The 23,802-nt window shown below is 51.1% G+C and overlaps 1 protein-coding gene across 1 annotated transcript; it reads right to left on the reverse strand.

Moving 5' to 3' along the window:
* Nucleotides 1-387: 387 nt before the first annotated feature.
* LOC119097992 (carbohydrate sulfotransferase 15) lies at nt 388-23,634 on the reverse strand. Its single transcript, XM_037220925.1, has 10 exons — nt 23,480-23,634; nt 15,663-15,817; nt 9,239-9,381; nt 8,837-8,961; nt 7,582-7,781; nt 6,154-6,297; nt 4,508-4,670; nt 2,575-2,740; nt 1,974-2,124; nt 388-575 (listed from the first exon to the last, which is right to left on the reverse strand). Exons 1-10 carry the CDS (start codon nt 23,551-23,553, stop codon nt 388-390), a joined length of 1,509 nt encoding a protein of 502 aa, XP_037076820.1. The 5' UTR covers nt 23,554-23,634.
* Between the last annotated feature and the right edge of the window lie 168 nt (nt 23,635-23,802).

Consider the following 23,802-nt stretch of genomic DNA (forward strand, 5'->3'; position numbering starts at 1 on the left):
CTTTTCTGTACCACTGATGGCATGACACGCCGTGCAATCACACATGTAACTTTTACACGCGTATTACATATTGTATGTCATACAGGTGACGTTCCAGCTGCATTTCGGCTGCTGCGCCCCACCCGTTGGCAAATCGGGCAGTTGTCCCTGACCCAGCTAACATGCGATGACACGACGATGGAACATGACTGGATACAAACCGGGTCGACCGCGCGCCGGTGGTCACGAGAACAGCCTCGCTCGCACCGTTCAGCCAGCACCAAAGGCACTAGATGCCCGGCCTCTGATGCCGCAACTCTCCACGCCTGCATGCGTAGCTCTCGCTGGCACTCGTCGCAGCGAGTGGGGCCGTGAGACGTCCAGACGGCCACGGCGGCCGGGCGCTGGTCACGTATCCTCCCAGAGGAAGCGCTGTGACCCGAGCAGGACTGCCAGCCGCTCGTTGTGTGGCCGGTAAAAGTCCGTCAGCAGCTGCCGCGTCTCGGCCAACATCTGCATCCGCTGCAGGTTGGTTCGCCGCGCGTTGAGGACCCGAGCGGAGTTGACCAGCCTCATGTCTTGCTCTGACGGTGGCGCTGGGGACGGGTCGGGGTCAGGTCCTGGGCCGGTGGGTGACGTCACCGGTGTGAAGCGAGGCGGTGACGGAATGGAGGGTCTCGAGGGAGAAGAGTGTAGGCAGGGGCAGTGTCAGGCCCCGTGACAGGCGTGGTGTCTAGCTCTGGACAGGCAGGGGCGGTGTCGACCTCTGGACAGGTGACACTCCGTGACAGGCGTGGTGTCCTCAGGCCTCGTCGCTGTGTTGGTGTCGGGCTCTGGACAGGCAGGGGTGGCGCCAGGCCCCGTGACAGGCGTGGTGTCGACCTCTGGACAGGCAGGGGTGGCCTCAGGCCCCGTGACTGGTGTGGTGTCGAGCTCTGGACAGGCAGGGGTGGCGCCAGGCCCCGTGACAGGCGTGGTGTCGACCTCTGGACAGGCAGGGGTGGCCTCAGGCCCCGTCGCTGTGTTGGTGTCGGGCTCTGGACAGGCAGGGGTGGCGCCAGGCCCCGTGACAGGCGTGGTGTCGACCTCTGGACAGGCAGGGGTGGCCTCAGGCCTCGTCGCTGTGTTGGTGTCGGGCTCTGGACAGGCAGGGGTGGCGCCAGGCCCCGTGAGTGGTGTGGTGTCGACCTCTGGACAGGCGGGAATGGCCTCAGGCCCCGTCGCTGTGTTGGTGTCGGGCTCTGGACAGGCGGGGGTGGCCTCAGACCCCGTGGCTGGTGTGGTGTCGGGCTCTGGACAGGCAGGGGTGGCCTCAGGCCCCGTGACTGGTGTGGTGTCGAGCTCTGGAACGTTTGGAACGTCAGGATGGTGTCGGCAAGCACATGCATGCGACGAAAGTGTCAAATTAAGATGCACTGTTTCGGAGCTTTCACCGTGTGTTAAGGGAACAACTCCCAGTTTTCTACGCAAGCTTTCAAACCATTTCGTGGGTCATTCTTCAGGTGGTGTTTTTTAATACCTTTACCATTTTTTTTTTACTACCACCTGAAGAACAACCCACACCATGGTCCGAAAACTTGTCAAGAAGAGTACGTTTCACATATAACACAGAGAACAGGCGAGGAAACATAAAGTCTTTACGCTACAACTCATGTGCTCAAGCGGGATTTTAAGACATCATTTAAGGTGTCTGGTGTTGGCCTCTGGCACAAATGGCTGTTATTGGTACGGAACATTTTGTCAGCCGAGAAATGCCGCTGGTCTAAAAACCACTTGCAGAAATGTTGGTGGTACTGGCAATAACCAGCAAGTCATACGTAACGGCACATCATGAAGTCGTTGGCAGGTGGCGAGCACTGTCAGACATTCCTCACGCTCCGTTGACGCGCGGAATAAAGTTGTGGACATAATGTGGGGGAGGGGCGGGCGGGGTGGGGGTACCACGTGTCCATGTGATCTCCACGTGTTGATGTGCCAGTGTCTGGGAGTCGTACCCAAGTCGAGGTGCTGATACACTTGCAGCATGCTGTGGTTGACATTCCTGGAGTAGTCCTCCGTACGCAGTACCAGGATGTTCGGCCTCGGGAACGTTTCCAGCCATTGTCGCAGATGCACGGCGTACAGGCCCACATGCAGACGCACGATCTGCGAACACAGACATGTGGCAGACATGTGGCAGACATGTCACACACATGTCATGCACATGACATGTGGCAGACATGTGGTAGCGGCTGACCAAACAAGGCGTCTGGATGCAACGGAAAGTGGCGCATGGGGACTGCGGCCTCCCCTCCCTCCATCAAGAAGGTCAGCACTACCCGGCCCTCATACATTCACCGCCGTCAAAAACTAGGATAGATCCGTCACCCGTGTGTCTCATCAGAATCGAGCTCAACGCCGTTACACGTGCTCGCACCGAATCGAAGCTGGCATGTGCATTTGTCCCCTTCACTTGCGTGTTACGTGCTTACTGCACCATATCCCCAAAGCCGCATAGTGCAGGGCTTGCCGAGCATGCTGGTCTAACTCCACCAGTCCCACCCCTATATCTTCCTTGAACCCGGTCCCGGACCCGCCTGCGCCCGTCTTCCTCACCCCGAAACTGAGGAGGACGGAGCGGTCGGTGACACAGTCGTCCACGCTCCTAAAGGTGGTGCAGTTGTTCCAGATCGCCACGGCCTCGAGCGTCAGGTTGTGGAACCCATCGGCGTTCTTTTCTTTGTCCAAATCGGCGTTAAAATACAAGTAGTCGGAGAATAGCCTGAGGGTAAGAAGGCTTCGGTGGTATGATTATCGTTTAAAAACAGGTGGACACTCGATATTTAATACATGCTCGGGTGGGGGTCGACTTGACCCGCCCCGCAGGTTTTTCAGGAATAGCTGCCGGAAGGTGCGGCGTAGCCGCACCAAATGTTGCGTAGATGTAGTCAATTAAATAGCGGATTGTCTGACACCAATAATTAAGGTGTACCTTGTAAGGTCGCTGACCTATGCCAGGTCAAAGTCAGGCCATGGTTTTAGCGAGGACAATTGGTAGGGGTCCTTCAATCTGATTCAACAACAGAGCGTTAGACAAAGCCATACATCTCTGATATACTTTCTTAGGCAACACAACAATTGAACTGACAAATCGCATTGACGTAAGGTAAGATATGACGGCTAGACCAAAGTCAAAATCAACATGTTATTTTACTGTAGGGCTTGCTGTATAAGGCGGTTTCTGGTGCTCATTTCGAATTTATTGATAACAGGAACTGCATTATACAGCTTGCATACACTTCTTAAAGATCAAAATATGTCACTGACTAGAATGACCCAGGTCCACACTTCGTTTTTAGGAACATGCTGTTTAGCGTAATCCTTGTCGCTTATCCAAATGCAAAGGTCGAAACAGTCTTGTATGATTTTGGTCACCATGACCTTCAAAAGGTCAAACGAAGTTAATGACCTTAGATGAGCATGTGACCTATAAACTTACAACAGTTATCTAGGTTCCAGGGGCCCTTTGGAGATCAACCTGAAATTTGACCTTGTTTTACCTTATTTTACCCAAAGGCCATGACCTAGGAACCTCGAACTTTGACCCAAGTTAGTTCACGTATTGGTCAACGCACCCTGTGCATTTTGTATCTCTAGCTTTCTTAGTTCCTGAGATCTCACGCGGGGGGTCAAACTGATCCCCACCCGAGCGAAGGGTATCCAACCGGCCACCCGGGCGCGTGTTAAAGAAGTCATGTCACAAGGACTGTGCAAGCCTGTGACAACAGTCCCGTATGCTTGAGCTCCTCGCGGAAGCTTTTCCATCGTGTGTCGCAGTTACCTAGACGAATGATATTGGCACGGCATCTGTATATTCCAGTTTGCTGCGCGGTGGTTTATTGAAGGAGAAAATGGAGGAAGCCGTATCGTCTTTCACTTATTCGTGCGCCTCCCGATTTGGGCGGGCTGGAGAAGCTGTCTTATGGAAAAACGACACATCCTGCCAAGTCGAGGATGACGGGTACGAGCATGGCGGAGCCGTTGGACTCCCTGCCGTCCCCAAAAGAGACACGTGGGCCTCCATCCCGGAGTCGAGCCGCTGCTGTGGTGTCGGCCCGCCGCGTCGACAGGCCGGCGAACAGTCGTGGCCGTCGGACAGATGTGGCCCCCGGACAGTTGTGGCTTTCAGGTAGCTGCGGCCGCCGGACAGTTGTGGCCGTCGGACAGATGCGGCCCCCGGACAGTTACGGCCGCCGTACAGTTGCGGCTGTCGGACAGCTACGGCCGCTGGACAGCTGCGGCTGTCAGACAGTTACCCCCCGCCCCGGACAGTTGCGGCCGCCGGACAGTTGCGGTCCCGGACAGTTACAGCCGCCGGACAGTTGCGGCTATCCGACAGTCCCCCCCCCCCCGGACAGTTACGGCCCCCGGAAGTTACGGCCGCCGGACAGTGTCGGCCCCGGACAGTTACGGCCGCCGTACAGTTGCGGCTGTCGGACAGTTGCAGCTGTCGGACAGCTGCGGCTGTCGGACAGCTGCGGCCGCCCACCTGTCGCCGGGCTCGCGCAGGATGACAATGATGCGAGCGCGCGGCTGCAGTCTGGCCAGGCCGGCGGCCACGGAGCGGCCGAGCGGCGGGAACATAGTCAGCCCGGCCTCCCTGGCAGCTCGGTGGGCCACGCCGCCCCAGAGAGTCGACGTGCTGCCATCGCCTGCCGGGCGTCGAGGTCGACGTCAGTGCCGGTGCGCGGGCGGCGGGGGCGCGGCCAGAGCTGATGGAGTGTCACTGGCAGCTGACTTCAGCGGGCAGAAATACACATGTCGAATAGTGGGGCTGGAGAGCATGGGAACCTGCATACGTTCTCGACTGGACTGGAGCAAGGTTCATCCGTCCTAGTTTCTTGCATTGATAACTGCGCAGCGATAGCTAACGGCTGTTTCATTTCAAATGAGTAACCATCGGGCCGGGAAATCAGGTGCTCCCTCCCTCAGCACATCCGCTGCTGAGGCATCTGATGCAGCAGCTGTGTCGGTGGTAATCTACAAACCGATACAGAGGGCACCACGGGCATGATCAGGCGGGACATAGATTTGATGGAATACTAACACACAGACAGCACGCGGTCAGAAAACTCATGTTGTGGAAACATTGACGGTCAAGAAAATCGTGCACCCGACGTGGCAACATATGTTTATCTTGCTTTGGTGCGGTGTCATTTTCAGTATTGATTCCGCATAAGGGCACGACACTATATATCTGACAAGTGAGGTTATTATCAAAGGATGGGTTATGGGCGAGGAATAAATGAACGAATATAATTGGATGTAATTGGAGTTTTACGAAGCACTCAGCTGCTGCTGCCATACGGTATCACTTGCCTCTCGTCCTGGTACAAACCGCGAGCGCCGCGGGGAATCGAACCCGGTGCCGCGGGGAATCGAACCCGGTGCCGCTGGGAATCGAACCCGGTGCAGTGGGGAATCGAACCCGGTGCCGCGGGAATCGAACCCGGTGCCGCGGGGAATCGAACCCGGTGCAGTGGGGAATCGAACCCGGTGCCGCGGGGAACCGAACCCGGTGCCGCGGGGAATCGAACCCGGTGCCGCGGGGAATCGAACCCAGTGCCACGGGGAATCGAACCCGGTGCCGCGCAGGACCGAACCCGTGCCGCTCGTCTCCTAGATGCACATCGTAACTACGCTTGCAGTATCCTGCATGATTGAATGAAGAGTGAAATTTGAAAAAAAAACTATGGTCACTTAGGTGAAAGCCACCAGTTGAGCGCATGCTGTTGTTTGAAGAAAGGCAGTCATTTAAACGACGATAACTTCTTCCTATCATTAGAGTGCGGTCATATTCAGACTGCCTTGGAGATGCCACATGATGATTATGATGCCCACATCACACGCAGAGTGCGTTTACTAACAAATGATCGATGATGATCGATCAAAATGAATGGCTGCTAACAAATGAAACACCAACGTATGTACAAGTCGTGTCTCAGGCTAAGCTCACAAACATTTTGGGCATGGCACGACGTATCAAATACTTGGAATCGTTCACAGGGGCGTGGAGCAGGCGCTTGTTGCGGGTGCCGAGCCCTGAGCACGTGTCGCGCGGCTCCCCGCGACCGGGACGCCGCCGGCCGAGTGTTTAGAGCCGGCCGGCCGCTGTGTTAGGCCTGCGTGGCGCACCTGTGATCATGCGGCTGGCTGGTGTCCAGGGCGCGCCGGGTCTGCCGCCGCCGCAGTCGGCCCCGGCTAGCTGCGCCGCCACCATCTCGAACGAGTCCACGTACTCCTGGAACGCCACTTGGCGACCGCAGTGGCTGGCCTGACCTGCCGAAACCGCGGCTCTTACGTCAGCTCGCGTCGGGACCGGTCGTCGCCGTGCCCGCACACGCTTGGCCTCGGCGTGTGTAATTCTTACCAATGTAAGAATTGATCGACGCCCGCGCCGACTGATCGACGCCAGCGAGCGTGAACTCTGGCTATCCGTTGTTAGTTATTTTGACTGTCATCGTCGCTGACGGTCGTAAGGTGGAGCGTAATGGAGCGGTACGGTGTAAGACACAGCGAGAACGGTCCTTTACGCTGCACGATCTGTCGGAGAGCGGTACTAGACTTCCGATCTTTACATTGCCCGATCTGTCGGAGAGCGGCACTAGACTTTCATTCCTTACACTGCCCGATCTGTCAGAGAGCGGTACTAGACTTCCGATCTTTACACAGCTCGATCTGTCGGAGAGCGATACTAGACTTCCGATCTTCACACAGCTCGATCTGTCGGAGAGCGATACTAGACTTCTGATCTTTACACAGCCCGATCTGTCGGAGAACGGTATTAGACTTCCGATCTAGACTTTGACACATGCATGTAAGGTAAGAAAAATGCTTTAGACGCCACATGAGAAGATATATTGCTCGTGCTCCAGCGGCCACGTCTCGGGAAGTCTGTACCCTTATCGTGATTCGTTGGTACTACAGACAGCCACAAACAGCACAGCGAGCAGACAGCAGGCAGGCAGGCGGGATCCCAGTCCTACTATGAAACGAAAGCCCAGGTCTGTACATTTCTGATTTGCATCGTAATGAGACATACATCAAAAAACGACTTGGTGCAATCGATTGGTCCTACTTGCCAATGGTTGAGAGTACTGGGAGATCAACTGGGGCTAACTCGGAGATCAAACAAAATGCGCTTGCTCGCGTTGTATGCTTACACGACGCAAATGAGGTACCTATGTTTAATTTCGTTTTATGAAACTGGACATCGCCGGACCCGCATCATTGTTGACGTTGTTCACGCCACGGCCTTTGCTCTTTGTCCGATACAACACATTACCACGCGAATTAATAAAGTAGCGTGCGTCCGATGGCCGCATGTTCTTGGTAATACGAGGTTGGTGATACACCAGTAGTAACATAACATGGATAATACAACACCGCTAATACATCAGTAGTGATATAACAGAAGTAACATAACAGAAGTCATACGACATCAGTCATATTTAGGTAATACTATCCTTTTATTTATACTGTTTGTTAAGCATTTTTGCGCAACCCAGGATCTTCGATTAAATCGATGTCACCAGTGAGGAGCGTGGCGCATCAGCGGCGTACCTGGCTGGAGGGGGAAGCGGGCGCGTGTCCACCAGTTGGGGCCCTTGAGCGTGCCGGCCAGCACGTGCGGGTGCAGGCTGATGCGGTGCATCAGGTCCGTGGTGCCACATTTGGGCTGGCCCACGATGTAGAAATAAGGCAGGCAGCGCAGCCGCAGGACCGACGCCGGCTCGCTGACGAACGGCCGGTAGCGCTGCGCCCTGGCGACAACGGCAGTGGCCCTCGGATGCCCAGCCCACGGCGCTGGAACTGAGCTGATGGGTGCGGTGGCGGCGCAGCTCTCTGGCGCAGCCACCAGCTCGGACGCTCAGCTCACGGCGCTGGAGCTGAGCTGATGGGTGCGGTGGCGGCGCAGCTCTCTGGCGCAACCACCAGCTCGGCGCTCCGGCTCACTAACTTTGTGGCAAATTCGATTAGTTTCTATGCAAAATCCGATCAGGCAGGTGGACCTGACCGCAGCAAATGTGGATAGCGCCCTATTTCAAATTTGATTAGGCGGAAAGGCTTAGCCGCGCAGCCTTCACTGGGCCCCCTTAAGCTTGACCATACAGCCTCCGTTGAGCTCCCTTAAGCTTGACCATACAGCCTCCATTGAGCTCCCTTAAGCTTGACCATGCAGCCTCCGTTGAGCTCCCTTAAGCTTGACCACACAACTTCCGTTGAGCACCCTTAAGCTTGATCATATAGCCTCCGTTGAGCACCCTTAAGCTTGACCATGCAGCCCCCGTTGAGCCCTCTAAGCTTGACCACACAACCTCCGTTGAGCACCCTTAAGCTTGACCATGCAGCCTCCGTTGAGCCCTCTGAGCTTAACTACGCAACCTCCGTTGAGCACCCTCAAGCTTGACCATGGAGCCTCCGCTGAACCCCCCACCCTTGACCATGCAGCCTCCGTTAAGCCCGCTAAGCTTGACCACACAACCTCTGTTGAGCAAGCTGAGCTTGACCAAGCAGCCTCCGTTGGGCCCCCCAAGCTTGATCGTGCGGCCTTCACTAAATTCCCTCAGTGGAAGTGACATATTTACAGGCACGCTAGTGTCTGTGATATAACGCGTAGGATGGCTGCACATTTAGTGTTCATGGTTGACAATGAGCTGCGGAATTAACATAATCAAGTGTATAACCGTGTCAAAAACTGCCTAATATTTCAGACAATTCAATAGCTGTTTCATCTTTCCCTTATTTCATGCAAACTGCGATGTTAACAGCAGGCGCGGCTGGCTCTTACAGAAGGCCGTTTTTACTTTCTGCATACCGTTTTGAGAATATGCTTCTATTTTTCGTATAGTTTGCATAGCAGTTCTTTTCCAGAAATTCTACACTTTGCTGCGTAAGATCTTGAAGCCAGCAGGGATTCTTGACTCCAGACAAAAATGCAATCTGAAATAGTGCGAAACCGATTAAAAATAATGCTTCACAGCTTAAAAATCATGTTTCCTCATTATGGTTTTCCTATCCTATAAGGATAAAAAATTACACTACACACGTATTTACAAGCGTCACGGCCGTACAGCCCTTTCAAGCCAAACCCCAGGCACACATCGATGCCAATTACCCCGTCACTGCCAGCGTAGCCTCAGCAGTGAGCCACGCCCGACACCGGCGCGCGTGGCGCTCCCTCTGCACGCTGCGAGCAGACCGTGGCTGCGACGCTCACCGGCGGTAGCGGGGTGGCGTCGTCCCCCGACTGCGCAGGCCACGCGGGCGCCGTCCAGCGGATGCAGACGTCGTCCGGCGTCGGCACCAGGACCGCCGGCGCGGAAGAGTTATGCCCTCCAGATGGCGCCGACCGGTCGCCGGCTGCGGGCGGGCGGGGGGCGGAGTCAATGGGCCCTGGCGACGGCCGCAGGCGGGTTGGCGGGGCTCGGCCAATGCCGGGGGCCTGCTGCGGGCGTGGGCTCTCCGCAGAGGGGTGGATGTGTGACTCACGGTCGTCTCGGCCGAGGGGTGCCTGATTCGGGTATGGGTCTCAGTTCTGCCGCCCCGGAATGGCTTCCGGACGCAAGACCATTTTGAACCGGGATTCGGCTGAATCGATTCATTTCACAGGTATACTGTATTTGAACCAGTGATTAAAGTGCAATCGGAGCCAGACTAAGGTATTTATTGATGTAAGCCTCCTCGGTCTTCATCGGAATAAGGCAACTGACCGGATCCAGATTCAGGTCTGGCCTCAATTCAAAGGCAACTCAAATAAATCTCAGACTTGGTAAGCATGAGTCATACTTGGCAGCTTTGATTCTTATCTCAAACATACCATACCTCTCTGCCAAAATCATTGAACGCTTCTTAAGGGCGACGGTATCTACGTCATGCTGCGACTGTGTAAATTGCACAATTCGGGCGCGATGCGACGATCGAACACACGCCTAAAATAGACGACAGACACAATCGGGAAACCAAAACCTCAGATGATCAGACGAGGTCAGCGAATTATGCATAAGTTGCCTATAGGCAGGCAAATGTTTGTACTAAATACATAAGTTTTGGGGCATAAGTAGCATTTTCCTGTACACTGAGGGAATGTTTACAGACCCTAAGGTCACCTTTGGGACCCAACAGTGAAGGACCAGTATGGCAAAGGCAGCTAGCAGTTACACGCGACTCGCCGTAGCAGCAAGCAGTTAATTCGTCTCAGTAATCTGTTACGTGACCAAGAGAGCCTCGGAAAGTGATCGAGTAAGAAGACACCTCCCCGCCACGGCTGGATATTTTTCTGCCCCCACCAGTGTGACATACCCATAAGCAGTGATAACCTTATTGGCATGATGTTTAATTGTAGCATGCTGTGAAAATCTAACAACCAGTAAAAAAGGTCAGTGGCGGAGGCTTATCTTCAAGAGAGGTCCAACTTGACCATGCTGAAGGCTGGAGCTAAGAGTGTCTGATGGGAGCGTCGAGAGGCCTCATTTCAAAGGAAGCCATGGAGGCAGCATCGGAGGTCGAAGTCACAAGTGGGCCGTGGGGACGTCCAGGGCTGGGGCTGGATAATGGCTGGCATAGTCGGCGGAAGCCGGTGTTTGTGGAAAGTGAAAACGTTCGAGACTGGGGTTAGATAGTGGCTGGTACATTGGCGGAAGCCGGTGTTTGTGGACGGTGAAAGCGTTCGAGACTGGGGCTAGATAGTGGCTGGTACATTGGCGGAAGTCGGTGTTTGTGGACGGTGAAAGCGTTCGAGACTGGGGCTAGATAGTAGTTGGTACAGCTGGCGGAAGCCGGTGTTTGTGGACGGTGAAAACGTTCGAGACTGGGGCTAGGTAGTGGCTGATACAGTTGGTGGTGGCCGCTTTTTCAAACGTGATCGGTTCTGCTGTGGACAGGGGTGTCCAGAAGCAGCCAGCAATCAACGGAGGGACCTGAATTTCGAGGGGAGGAGTACAATTTGAGTGGCATTACGGTTGTCATCTCTACCTGGATCCTCTCGGCTATCATGTCTTGGTTCATAATCGAGAATGAGAGGCATCATCTTAGGTTTTTGACGTCACGCAAACCCTCACCTGCTTCTCATCATCAGTACATGAGACAGCAGCGTAAGTAATCTCGGCAGTCCAACGGACTGTAATAAAACGCCATCAGTCAGACCCTATCTGCGGCGTGGCACAATCGAGGCGACAACAGCGATACCAGTTGGCTTACGTGAACGCTGCCAAAAGCCAAGCCAGTGGAGCCAGTCACCTCTAGCGACCTACACCATCAGGTGGGCCAAATAGGCCAACTAGCCCATCCAAACAAGGCCCAGCAAGGTCGGTCAACGATATGCATGAATTCTCAGTCATTTTTGGTTAGGCAATTGGGATGAAAGTACCGCAAAACGCACAAATATTTTAGGTAGTACTGGCCAAAATGACCAGGATTAGGGGAGAGTGGTCATATTGCGCTACGTTAGGGGAAGAAAACTACTTTTCAGACACCACTTGCGCTGGGAGCCCATGATCTGTGCAAAACATAGCTCGATGTTTTTCCCGTCCTTTGGTGAGTTCAGATCGCAGACAAAACGTTTTTACTTTAGGTGCTGGCAGTTTTTGAAAAGGTTGCAAAGGGCGCAATTGCAAAGCATGTTCAGAAAATGGCGACCACGGCATGGTGCCATTACATTTAATTGCGCCCACCTTTAAACGTGCATTTCTTTACGGCGTACAGCAATAAGCATGGTAAAAAAGATGCAGCGTAGTTCTTATTATGGGAATCATGGACAGAACTGCATGCAAATATCATGCAACGTCGCATTGCTTTATTGGTTGAGCAGCACGTTCTTTTCTTGCATGTTTTGCTAGCTCATTTTCCCTTTCAAAGCCCCATTTGCCCCATTGCCCCAGCGCCCCAAAACCCCATTGATCTTTGCCTTTCAAAACCCCTTGAAAATGTAGGTCGATGACGTCGATGACATAACTAAAATCCACGGCGCCATTTCGACAGCGAACCACTCCGCGACAAGGAGACAGGATCTCTTGGGGAGGAACTCCGGCGAATGGACTGACAAACTCATTGCATACCATCATTTGAACGGTGTTAGAATGGAGCTTATTTAAAACGCAATGATGAAGCAAATCGAGGACGCACTGCCCTATTAGCCGAACCTTAATCCGCATCATTTCTTTGCGAGGTTTCCTTTTTGGCAAGACTCGTAATAATTTGAACTGGAGCAAAGACAGGGCCTTTGGAACGGGGTAAGCAATATATTTAGAGGAGGTTGCCACTGCCACTCATCCCCATATTTTGTCGTGACTTAATAAAATAGCCAAGACGAAAATTAAACGAAGCATACATACCCACAACACACAAACACTTGACACCGCCGCCACAATCACCACCGCCAACGTTCCAGCGGCAAACTGACCGTCAAAATGCGCCCACTTGGGTGTCATGACATCAGGCGGCCGTTTGGCTCCGGTTGCATTTCAAAACCAGCGTCGATTCAGGCGAAATGACTTCCCACGTCGCAGCGGTTGCGAATGTTCGTGATGAGCCTGCTAATCAAAGCACGAACAATCCAACAGATTGTAAAACAGTTGTTCGTTCACAGGCGCACCCAAGATGAACAGAAAATGTATGCAAATTTGAGCGATGACTCATTTTTCTCTGAAGCTCTAAACAGAGAATGTATGCGTATTTGCGAAGAAAATTAAATTTTCAACTTACCACGCCCGACGGATCCCACGGCTCTAACAGATCCCACGGCTCTAGCATGCGATCCAGGCGATTTTTTTTGTAGCTGGACGCCTATCATCATTCAGTCCATCCATCAATTATATCATCCATCAATCAGTACTTGGTACACGTTGTATACTTGATACACGTTGGTACACGCGTAGCGGGCCATGACTCATTTTTCTCACGAGCGCAATTACCGCATCCTCCCCGCGCAGTTTCCTTGACTGATGGCCGCCTTGCGCTCGAGATCGGTTTGGGATAAGATGACGGCGGCCGGTTTTCGACAGACTTCTGGCGCATCTATGGGTCCGACGATGTTGGGATTTGCCGATAGATTGAATCCGGTACATTTGGCTGCGCTCTGCAAACGGCTTCAAATAATAATTCGCTCTACATGTTGATATCTGGCATCAGCCTTAAAACGTGCCTCGGGGGTTCCACGGGACAGCGATTTGGCTCCATGGAGATTTAGTTCCATAGCTTGCGCACGAGAACACGTGCTGGTCTGAATACATCGACCCAGTCTTAGGCCGGCACGGTTCTCTGTTTTCTTCTCCGTCAGACTCTGCGTGGTATTCATCTTCGTATCACTATTAAATTTTCGTGTCTCGTAAATTCGATGAGCGTGGTAAAACTGTACCGGCATTGCAACGATGCAAGAAAAAAACTGGTGAAACGGTTTAAGCGCGGATGTGTAGCAATATTTAACACGCGCTCGGGTGGGGTAGGGGTCAAATTGACCCCCCCGAAAAGGCCTTCTAGAATGGTTTCCGAACGGCACGGGATAGCCGCGCCAAATTTTGCATAGCTGTAAACAATTGAATAGCAGATCGTTTGACATAAAAACTTGGATGTGCCTTGTAAGGTCGCTGACCTATGGCAGGTCAACGTCAGGCCATAGCTTCAGCGAAGACAATTTCTAGAGAATTGTCCAATATGATGCAATAACGGAGTGTTTGACGAAGCCATATATCTCTGATATGCTTTCTTAGGCACTACCAATATTGAATGAGCAAATAACGTTAACCTAAGGTCAGGTATGTAGGTCAGACCAAGGTCACAACCAACCTGATTTATTACTCTAGGGCTTGCTGTATGGGATTGTTATTGGTGCTCATTTCGAATTTAGTGACAGCAGGAACCGCATTATACATCTTCCATCGACTTCTTAGACGTCAGAAAAGGTCATTGACCAAGGATGACTCGGGTCAACATTTTGTTTTATGAACATACTGCCTAGCGTTATCTTTGTCGCTTGTTCAAATGCAAAAGTCAGAGCAGTCTTGTATGATTTTGGTCACCATAGCCTTCAAAAGGACAAACAAGGTCACTGACCTCAAATGGGCTTTTGACCTTTTGCTTAGTAACAGTTTCCTAGGTTCTGGGGGCACTTTTGTGACCAACCTAGAACTTGACCTTGTTTGACCCTATTCGACCTGAAGGTCATAGCCTAGGAAGCTCAAACTTTGACCTAAGTGAGTTCACGTACGGTTCAAGACACCCTGCAAATTTGGTGTCACTAGCTTTCTTAGTTCCCGAGATCTCAGAGCGGTCAAATTGACCGCCACCCCCACCCGAGCGAAGGGTATCTAGCCGGCCACCCAGGCGCGTGTTAAAGAACACTTCTGAAAGAACCGCCCTTCTGCTTGCTAAAAGTTGCATGCACCTGCGGCCAACGGCCAGCGACTACAATGGGCAAAGTTTTGGAATGGTTGACAGCCGGGGCGAACCTCTCCAGTCGAGAGTTGTCTCCCAGTTCAACTATGACATGCCCGGCCGGCGGTTCGGGTCGTAGCTGCTGTTCTTAACACGCCCATAATACAGGCGCACCGTCTCCTGGACACGGGTCGCCAGGCCAGACGCCCATGTGTCTGAGAGCGGTGGTGATGCTCGATGCTCGGGTCTGGCCGGAACCAGCGACGGTGTTGAAGAAAACCCTGTCTGAGGGAGATTGGAGGCTCAGCAGATGGCCGTGGTCCGCGATTGACCGGCCGCGGTGTCAGAACTCTGGCATTGGGAGCCAACCAGCGGTCCCTGCTGACTTCGCTGCGTGAAGGGACAATGCTGCTGAGGCGACCTACTGCCAACGCGACAGCGCCTGGGGCTGCCATCAACGACGCAACGGGGATGTTCCGTTCAAATAAACTAGCCCAAATTATAATCATCTTAAATATTGGTGCCTCTTTGTGTGAACCACTCAAATATTCGTGTCTGTGTCAAGCATCCAAATATTCGTGCCTCTGAAATATGAGGTACATGACAGTTAACATTCGCAAGTCATTCAACACTTCTAATGTGTTCCTTTAACGTTGCTTCGACCAGTACTATTACTAGTAGTTAATATTCTACCGGCAGCGGCGTGCTTTGGCAAATTGAGTTTGGGGGGAGGGGGCTGGACTGAACGGTGAAAAATGGAAGATAGCTACTGTGAAAAACGCCGCCAAGACGGATTTCTCCCCGGCTTCGGCCCACTTTCCTCATAAAGTTGGGTGGGGATGGAGCCCAAGCTGGGGGAAGGGAGGAGGGCGGGGGTGAGGCTGAAGATCCCGTCCTAAACTGACAAGGAAACTATACCCTGCCTGCCAGCATACAGAACATACATATGCTGTTGTTCCCGCCTGCTTCGCTGTGCAAAGATCCGGCCCGCTGGCGCTGGCGTGGACTGGCGTAAGATTAACATTGACATTTAAATGACGTGCGGTTTATCCCAATGACAGATGTGCGCTCTGAATTTGGTTGTTTAGATTACTGGCCGCTTCGACAGCCTGTGTTCGCTAGGCATTGCTCATAACAAAAACTGCTTGCGGGCTAAACATCTGAGAGGAAGCTAAATGCAAACTAATGGCGTCTGCTGCATGTTGGATTACCATGTCGTGCTGTGAATGGCCTGAGTACAGCCACTGCCCGTCACAATGAGCGACGAAACCCACCGCGCCAGCTGAACGCCCACGGGGTGTAAATGATGTAGTAGAGGCAGAGCAGCACCAGGCCGGCGGTGGCCACACGCAGGAGCCGGCAGCGGCATCCACCGGCAGCGGTGTGGCTCGCTAGACGCGGCCAGTGGAGGCAGAGCGGCGGCCGGGACCTGCGTGACACACCGGTGACCTGCGTGACATACCATGACCTGCGACCCATGCGTAACCTGCGAAATAAACCGGTGACTTGCGTGATTTGCGTGACATATTGTGACCTGCGTGACTCACCGTGACCTGCGTGACCTGCGGCCCGCTTGATCCGCGTGGCACGGCCCCGGTGACGTCTCCTCGTTGGGACGGCGTGGCAGAGACGGTTGGCGGTCGGCAGCATTTACCAGCTCAGGTGGTGGCATCCCCGCAGTATTTACCAGCTCAGGCGGTGGCACCCCTACGGTAGTTGCCAGCTCAGGCGGTGGCAGCACCGCAGCAGCTGCCAGCTCAGGCGATGGCACCCCCGCAGCATTTACCAGCTTGGGCGGTGGTATCCCTGCAGCATGTACCAGCTAAGGCGGTGGTACCCCCGCCGAAGTTACCAGTGCAGGCGGCGCCATCAGACGCCCCTTTGTCCGCCTTGTCAGTTTACACACAGAGCCTGGTATATATGGACCACCCCGCCGGTGCCAGCACTCGTCTGCACCGGACGTTAGTCGACCGCACATCAACACCACACCGTTCTTTCGGCAGGTGGGGGCACGAGCAAATAAACCGGCAGCTGTAACAGCCATAACGCCAGGTCAAATTCCCCGGACTGTGAACTATGAATGTGGATTCCGGCCGAGTATGGCTGGCTCGCCTCGCCAGCTATCGCAGACTGTATGTGTGCGTGATGGGAGGGGCGGGGAGACGTTGCTGGAACAAACAAAGCAATGAAGAAAACTCATTATTTGCGAACAAAGGGTACGTCCTTGCCACTTTGACCCTTGCCCCGAATCTTGCATGGTCTCTTTTCAAACTTGCATGGCCTGGCCTTTGCGGAAGACTCGTAGCGTAGCGATGCAGTGGCGCCATCTAAATTCGTCTCAAACGCTGCTCATATTCCGCGTGTAAACACCAGCTCGCCGGAACCGGCGTCCCGCTAGCTGAGTAACAAAGTGGTGGAGAGTTGGGCGGAACCCGGGTAGGGGACCAACTGGTTTGTCAACGGAGGGGGAATGGTGAGCAAGGCGAAACGGATCGTCCGGTTGCCAATCGTTTGCACTCAAGTAGCGCACGGCTGCTTTCGATTCCAAATTCGTTCCTTAGCAACGCGGTTCTTGTCCTTTGATGTTTCCAAGTCATTAAATAGGCTAAAAATACATTGACACTTTCCAAATGAACAGTAATTTTTCTTAACAGACAAAAAAGGTAGAGACATAACCCTAATATCATGTAAGTTTCTATGTTGATGTGTGTTTGGGTGCAATGTTCTCATTTTCCATAAGGAACAGAATGGTGGATTTGTTATACTCTTCTTGTATGTGTTCTTCTTGTATATATTGTATATATTCCTGTTATATATTCCCGTTCCGTGCTTGCGCGAGTAACGCAAGCACACAGCAAGAATATTTGAATATTTCAACCCAGTGAAGATCAAAGATCTCGGTAACTAGGACAGGTGAATACGTGAAACGAACTGCACGTTGCAGGCCATGCGTTCCAACCCGGGGATGAGGTTTTCTCCAAATGAGAGTATGCTAGAGTCTCTGGAAGAATTCTGGTGTATCCAGTGGCCCCTGCGTAAAGAAAGATAGCCGTCCAGGCAACGCCAACAGGTCGGCAGTGACTGGAAAATGATCTTGCCACATGCGTAGCCATGCACCACATGCAGTAAACCCAAACTATATGACGTAATAGCTAAACCCAGAGACATTCTACCACTGATATCAAGTTTTCATGCACGAGCAAAGCATATGAAGTGATTACTTCTGTGACTTTATTTGTGCTGCCCAAATGCAATCGCTGTGGGGCACTCCTTTTTACGTATCAGCCCATAACATGATTCGGTTCACCATATCCCCTTTTACGCTTACATCGTCAGAGACCTAATTTTGTATGAAACTTCAAATGCTCCGAAGTTATGGCAACCAGTAACAAAACCCATCATTGGTCACCAGACTTATGAAAATAGTCGGCGAATTGTGCTATGGAAGCATTTTTGTTTTGTCATGTACATTTTCGTCATCTCACGACTTCTAAGTGATCTCAAGAGCCTAAAGCACAAGTTACCGCGGACGTTGGATGGCGAATGGCTGCATGACGACGAAAACACGTTTGGTGAGTAACACCTACTTAATGTCTTAGCAGACATGGGGACATTTCATGGGCTTTGCTCCCGTTAGCCAAAGCTTTTGCGCATTTCAGATCTCGTGCCAAAGCAGGTCATTGGCGGATTTGTATGATGAAAAGTGTTCATAAGAGGTCAGAATACACACGATTATGTTGATTAACTTTGGTTCACGTTAGCTGCGACAGGCACCTTTGCCTTTGTGCCAAGCACGCTGGCAATGCTTGGAGACTTGTAAGCCGTCTCGCTGATTTTCTTGGGCACTGCGATGCCTCACCACAGAGTTGTGACAAAATGGGGTGCTGTTATGGACAACCACCATGGTTTCAAACCGCACGTGGGACAGATCGTAACAAATACACGGACATCGCCATTGGCCTGACATACCTGAATCACGCCGCACCGAAAGCTGCTCTTGTAAACATTGTTTGATCTCCCTTCTATAGTTTGATACTATTTATCGCCGTGAGCGGCCTGTAGCGTCGCGCAACTTTACAAAGTACGGAAACTGCCAAAATTCAGATGCGAGAGGCATCAGTGGAAGGCGGAGACACGGTGGCATCAGTAATGCCTTGAAGCACCCTGTTTAGCTTGGCGCGCACAGCCTTCTCCAGCATCGTAAAATGTGGGTGATCCACGTAGCCATGATCACAGGTAGACCTGGGCAGATTGTCAACATCATCAGCAACACAGCACAACGCCAGTGCAAGACACGAGACGCCATCTGACACGTTTTACCCAGAATGTGGACAGATAAAAGCTGTCACCACCTTTGCTACGGCGGAGTGCAGGAGTATGGTCGGCTTGTATTTCTTGCAAGCTTGCATAAATTCACATGCCATTGCAAGCGACACCTAACGCGTATTTAATTTGCAGCCGTTGATTCGTGTCGCGTGGGGGCGTATTGCTGGGTTTTAGTGTGCACGCAACGGAAATGTATGATTAAACAGGCGTCTTTTGATATTACGACACGGCACTGCCGAACCGTGCAAGTGCGGGTTTGTAGTGAAATGAAAACTAAATCTGAACCTGAATTCCTGTTGGGCTGGGTCAAGGGGTATCGTGATTTTGATACATCCTTAGGTGGAATGGGAGGTGGAAAGGGTGGGAAATACTGATTCTGGCGGCAGACTTGTGCTCGATTCAAATTCTTTGCGTCAGCTCACGACTGGATCACTGGGACCCTATTCAGCTCACGGGTCAAAGCCGTTTCAAATGCTTTGATTTGACTCAGTTCAGGCTCATTGCTTGCGTTGAATCATTTGACTCATGACTCACACAGCTTGCGAAATCAAAGATCTGATTTAGTTCTCGCATATAATAATAAATTATATATAATATATATATATATGTATATATATATATAGATATATATATATATATACTATATATATATATATATAGATATATATATTATATATATATATATACATGGTAAATAGGTGCCAATAGCCTAAAGCAGTTTGTATTTTTAACCTAAACAAATGTAGTGCAGCAAACAATACCTTTCTTGTAACCTGCTACAAATGAGCGCTCTCAAGTCTTAGCTCTAGGATGGCTTATTCTCCTTGGCACCTACGATCCAGACCCTTTGACTATATAACATGCGATGTGAAATAGGCTGAGACAGCATTGATGCCTTATTCCTCGTAGAATTAGCAGGAGAATGGAGAGATAGATGTAATATTTTGGCTACATGCATTTATCGAAACGAATTCAGTACATGCCTCGATAAAGACATGTAGCTGAAATGTATCTCCCCATACACCTGCTAATTCTACATTGTGCGTAATGTCTATTCGTTTGGATAAAGGTATGCGGCCGAAATATCACATATATGTCTCGATTCTCCTGTTAATTCAACAAGGAAGAAGGCTATTAATACTGTCTCATCTATAAACATAGTGTTTCTCACCAATGCACATAATAACCAACGCAGCTGTGAACTAGACCGCACTGAACCCGGCGGTTGGCAGTCTCCACCTGCCAAGCGCCAGCCAAGTGCATTCGCACGCAGGTAATTACATTTCCACTTGCTCGTACTTGCTAGGCGGTCGACGAGCGGAGGATCCCAATGAAAGCATCACATCTAATATCTTTTACCAAAGTCCAACCTCCCTGATTCTCCCTCATCACGCAAGACAGCTTTTCACATGATTCGGCTCCACTCAAAGAAAACGTCATACATCACTATGAATGCAACGGAAGAGACTATGCGCTCCCACCTAATAGCAAATATTGGTCACGTAAAAAGGACACTCCTGAGACGCCTGGCCATGCACCTACAAAACGGCGGCTTGTACTTACACACAGAGAGAGACCCAACATAAAACCCACCTGGCAGGTCAAATGCTCAACAACACATAAGGCATCGCACGCTCTGCACAAAGACGAAGACTAATCGCTCTTAAAGTGACACGCATTCGCGAATGGGAACCTCCCATCAATAAACAAAAAAGCTCGTGGAACCCTCCATCTGTATGGAGGGCCACCATTAGGGCGGAGGGCGCCGGAACATTGAGTGTTTTGTGCGTTGCGGATGAACGCTGTTGCCTGCCAATGATGAGCATATGTAATTCGTGAATGGTTAAGTCTGTATTGTGATATCATGTAGTATGCTTGTGATATACCGGTTTTAAAAGAGCTGATGTATGCAGATATGAAATCCATATTAGAACAGTCGCACAACTTGAATTTTACAAATACGAGATCATATCGGCCTTGTCTAAGACCTTCATTCTGGAAAATGTCCAATGAAGGATGAAACGTTGAGAAATATTACTAATGCCACGCCATGCAGTACGACAATCTATACACTGTTTTTACCGTCAGCTTTGGTGCTATTTTAAACGGACATCGAGAAAAAGCGAAAGCCCTAATCAGGTATATCGAAAAATATCCAAAAAGATCATTAATGTGCTGATTCCCCTCCGATTTAAACAAAATATAGGTACATATATATGCAGGCATACATATACAGGTTTTTACACACACACACACTATATATATATATATATATATATATATATATATATATATATATATATGTATCTCTCTCTCTCCTCTCTTCTCTCTCTCTCTCTCTTCCTCTCTCTCTACTGCTCCTCTCTCTCTCCTCCTCGCTCTCCTCTCTCTCTCTCTCTCTCTCTCTCTCTCTCTTCTTCTCTCTCTCCTTCTCTCTCTCTCTCTCTCTATCTCTTTACTCTCTACTCTCTCTCTTCTCTCTCTCTATCTCTCTCTCTTATCTCTCTCTCTCTCTTCTCTCCTCTCTCTCTCTCTCTCTCTCTCTCTATCCTCTCTCTCTCTATTTAATATATTATCTATATCTATCTATATATCTATATATATATATCATATATATATATATATATATATATATATATAGATGTGTGTGTGTGTGTGTGAATTTGGCGCGTCAACTACCTTGAGGCAAAGCTTTGCACAAGTCTTGGCCTCGAAAGATGCTAGCAGTTAAATCCAGAACGACGTAAATGGCACACAGGCGCTCTAACCACTTAACCGCCGAGAGGGTTGATTGTTCGGTCCTGGTCCTCTTCGGTGGTTAGGAGAGCTTTGGCCTACCAATCAGCAAATTGTGGTTTCGGGGATACCAGGGCGCGTTGCTTCCGCTGCTAGCTCCTCCCTTGCAACAAACAACCTCAGCCAGGAAATAATGCTAACCACTGTTAAATCTGGCTAGACCCGAATGCTACGCAACGGCAGAATTCCACCAATTGCTTCACGGTTTATCGACGGTGCTCTGAATTGTGTATCTTGTCTATCCCAAACACTTCCTTCAGTTTGTTGAGCTTGGCTGTGCCTAAAATGTGCCTTGTGCCTAAAATCGGTTCCTTTTCCGATTCACAGCGTGTCATGTGCTTGACTGCAGCGGGGACCGTTAACAGTATAACACATTTCTGAGTCGGCCTCACTTACAGGGTAGATGACGTCCCCAATCAATTCTGATGGCTCTTATCTCGGTGGCAACAGTTAAGGAAGTCGTCGATTCTATGATGCACGTAACACCCATGACATGTAGGTACTATTTGAATAAAAAGACTCCGGTGTACCTACCTACTGCCTTGCGCTCTATTTGCTGCACTTCCAGGCCGTACAAATTTTCCAATGAATTTATGGGCCTTGATTCTAGCCCATACAATGACTTAGCTCTGACCGACCCAGGGCATTTTCCCAAAAGAACACATTCAGGCAAGACAGTACTAAAAGCCTTTAGCGAAATTAAATGCGATTTGGTAAATTCATATACCCAAATTCCTATCATTATACTTTAGTTTATCGTGATATTTCGGCAACATACCTTTATCAAAATGAATAGCAGAAGCAAATTTAGAAATACCTACCTATGATTCTACTGGATTTTTCAGCTTTTTTACACAGTGAGCCTCAATTTCTACAGATCACCAGCATTCAGGGGATTAGACAACGCGCTATCGCCAGCCATTATTACGATACAGCGCATATATAACTGAGGATTAGAATATGTGACAAATACGTGCACATGCAAACGAATTCAAGTAAATAGGCATCACACATCACGCTTCATTCCCATATGCAAACGTATCCAAGTAAACAGGCATGACATATCACGCATCAACTACACATGCAAGCAAATTTCAATTGAACAGGCATCGCGCATCACGCGTCAGGCACCACTTATACATGTAAACGATTTTAAGCTGGCACGCGTCACACATCAAGGCACATATCACGTTCGCGTATCCGGCCATGATGGGCCCTGTACGCCGACCTACTTTGGGCGCCGACTTTTTATCAGAACAGATTTACTTATTTTTCTGTCTGAGTGGACCTGTGCTTTGTAGATGACTTTGAGGTCTAAAAAGGGCATATGATGCATTGCCCTGAATCTTCCATGAATTTCAGCCTGAGTGTGTTTTGCCAAAAACAATGTCACCGAAAGAGGCATTCCTATTTTGCTTTTAGCGTCTCGTAGGCGTTTAATATATCTCAAATAAATGGGGTGCATGGACTTGCCGTCATAGACTATGTTCTCACATGTGTTTCAAACAGTTTACACTTAATTTCGTAAACCACACTTTTTGTGCGCAAACCCTTTGAAACCCAGACTTGCATAAATACATGCATTTGCATGCCAACAAAAAGCAGCAGTTCGAAGATACTGTCCTCTAGTACGTCGGATAGGACTGGAACCCAGTCAGGCTGCTTGCCGGTCAGAACAACTCAGTGTTTGCGATTGGTTAGGTACGGCTCAAGCCAGTCGTATGTGACACTGACGCTGCTACCGGTCACAGGATATCCCAGTCAGAGGCAGTTAGTGAGCGCCTCAGGGGACTGGAACCCATCCAACCATGGGTAAGTGAATCAGAAGGCGAGTGAACATGTGAAAGCAGCACGTGTTTGGATGCTCCAAACAGCTCACTTGCGCAGTGCAATTCGCTATGAAACAGGGTCCATACTAAGCCTCGACAAAAGCGCAGAACCACGTCCGGTTGTGCGTCACTTGACCCACCTGGCATCTGGTGGTCCCAAGGTCCATCTGGAGTCTGGTGGTCCCATGACCCTCTTGGCGTCCGGCGGTCCCATGCTCCAGTCAGCTCTCCCGACCCCCTCCTTCCGGCCCGGGCCGCCTGTCAGCGCCGGCCGCCGACGCCGCACCCAGCGACCTGTCCCGCCAGACTGGGGAGCACCGGCGTGCAGGACCACGCCGCCGCCGCCGCCGCCGCCGCCAGGCTCGGCCGCAGACCAATCGACGCGCGGCGGCCGCGGCGGCGCGACGCATAGGGCCGGGCGACGAACATGGGGCGGCGCGCCTCTGGACCGCTCGCAGGCCGG

This window comes from Pollicipes pollicipes, unplaced genomic scaffold (assembly GCF_011947565.3).
Source record: "Pollicipes pollicipes isolate AB1234 unplaced genomic scaffold, Ppol_2.1 Scaffold_4740;HRSCAF=5597_pilon_pilon_pilon, whole genome shotgun sequence".
NCBI classification, from domain to species: Eukaryota; Metazoa; Arthropoda; class Thecostraca; order Pollicipedomorpha; family Pollicipedidae; genus Pollicipes; species Pollicipes pollicipes.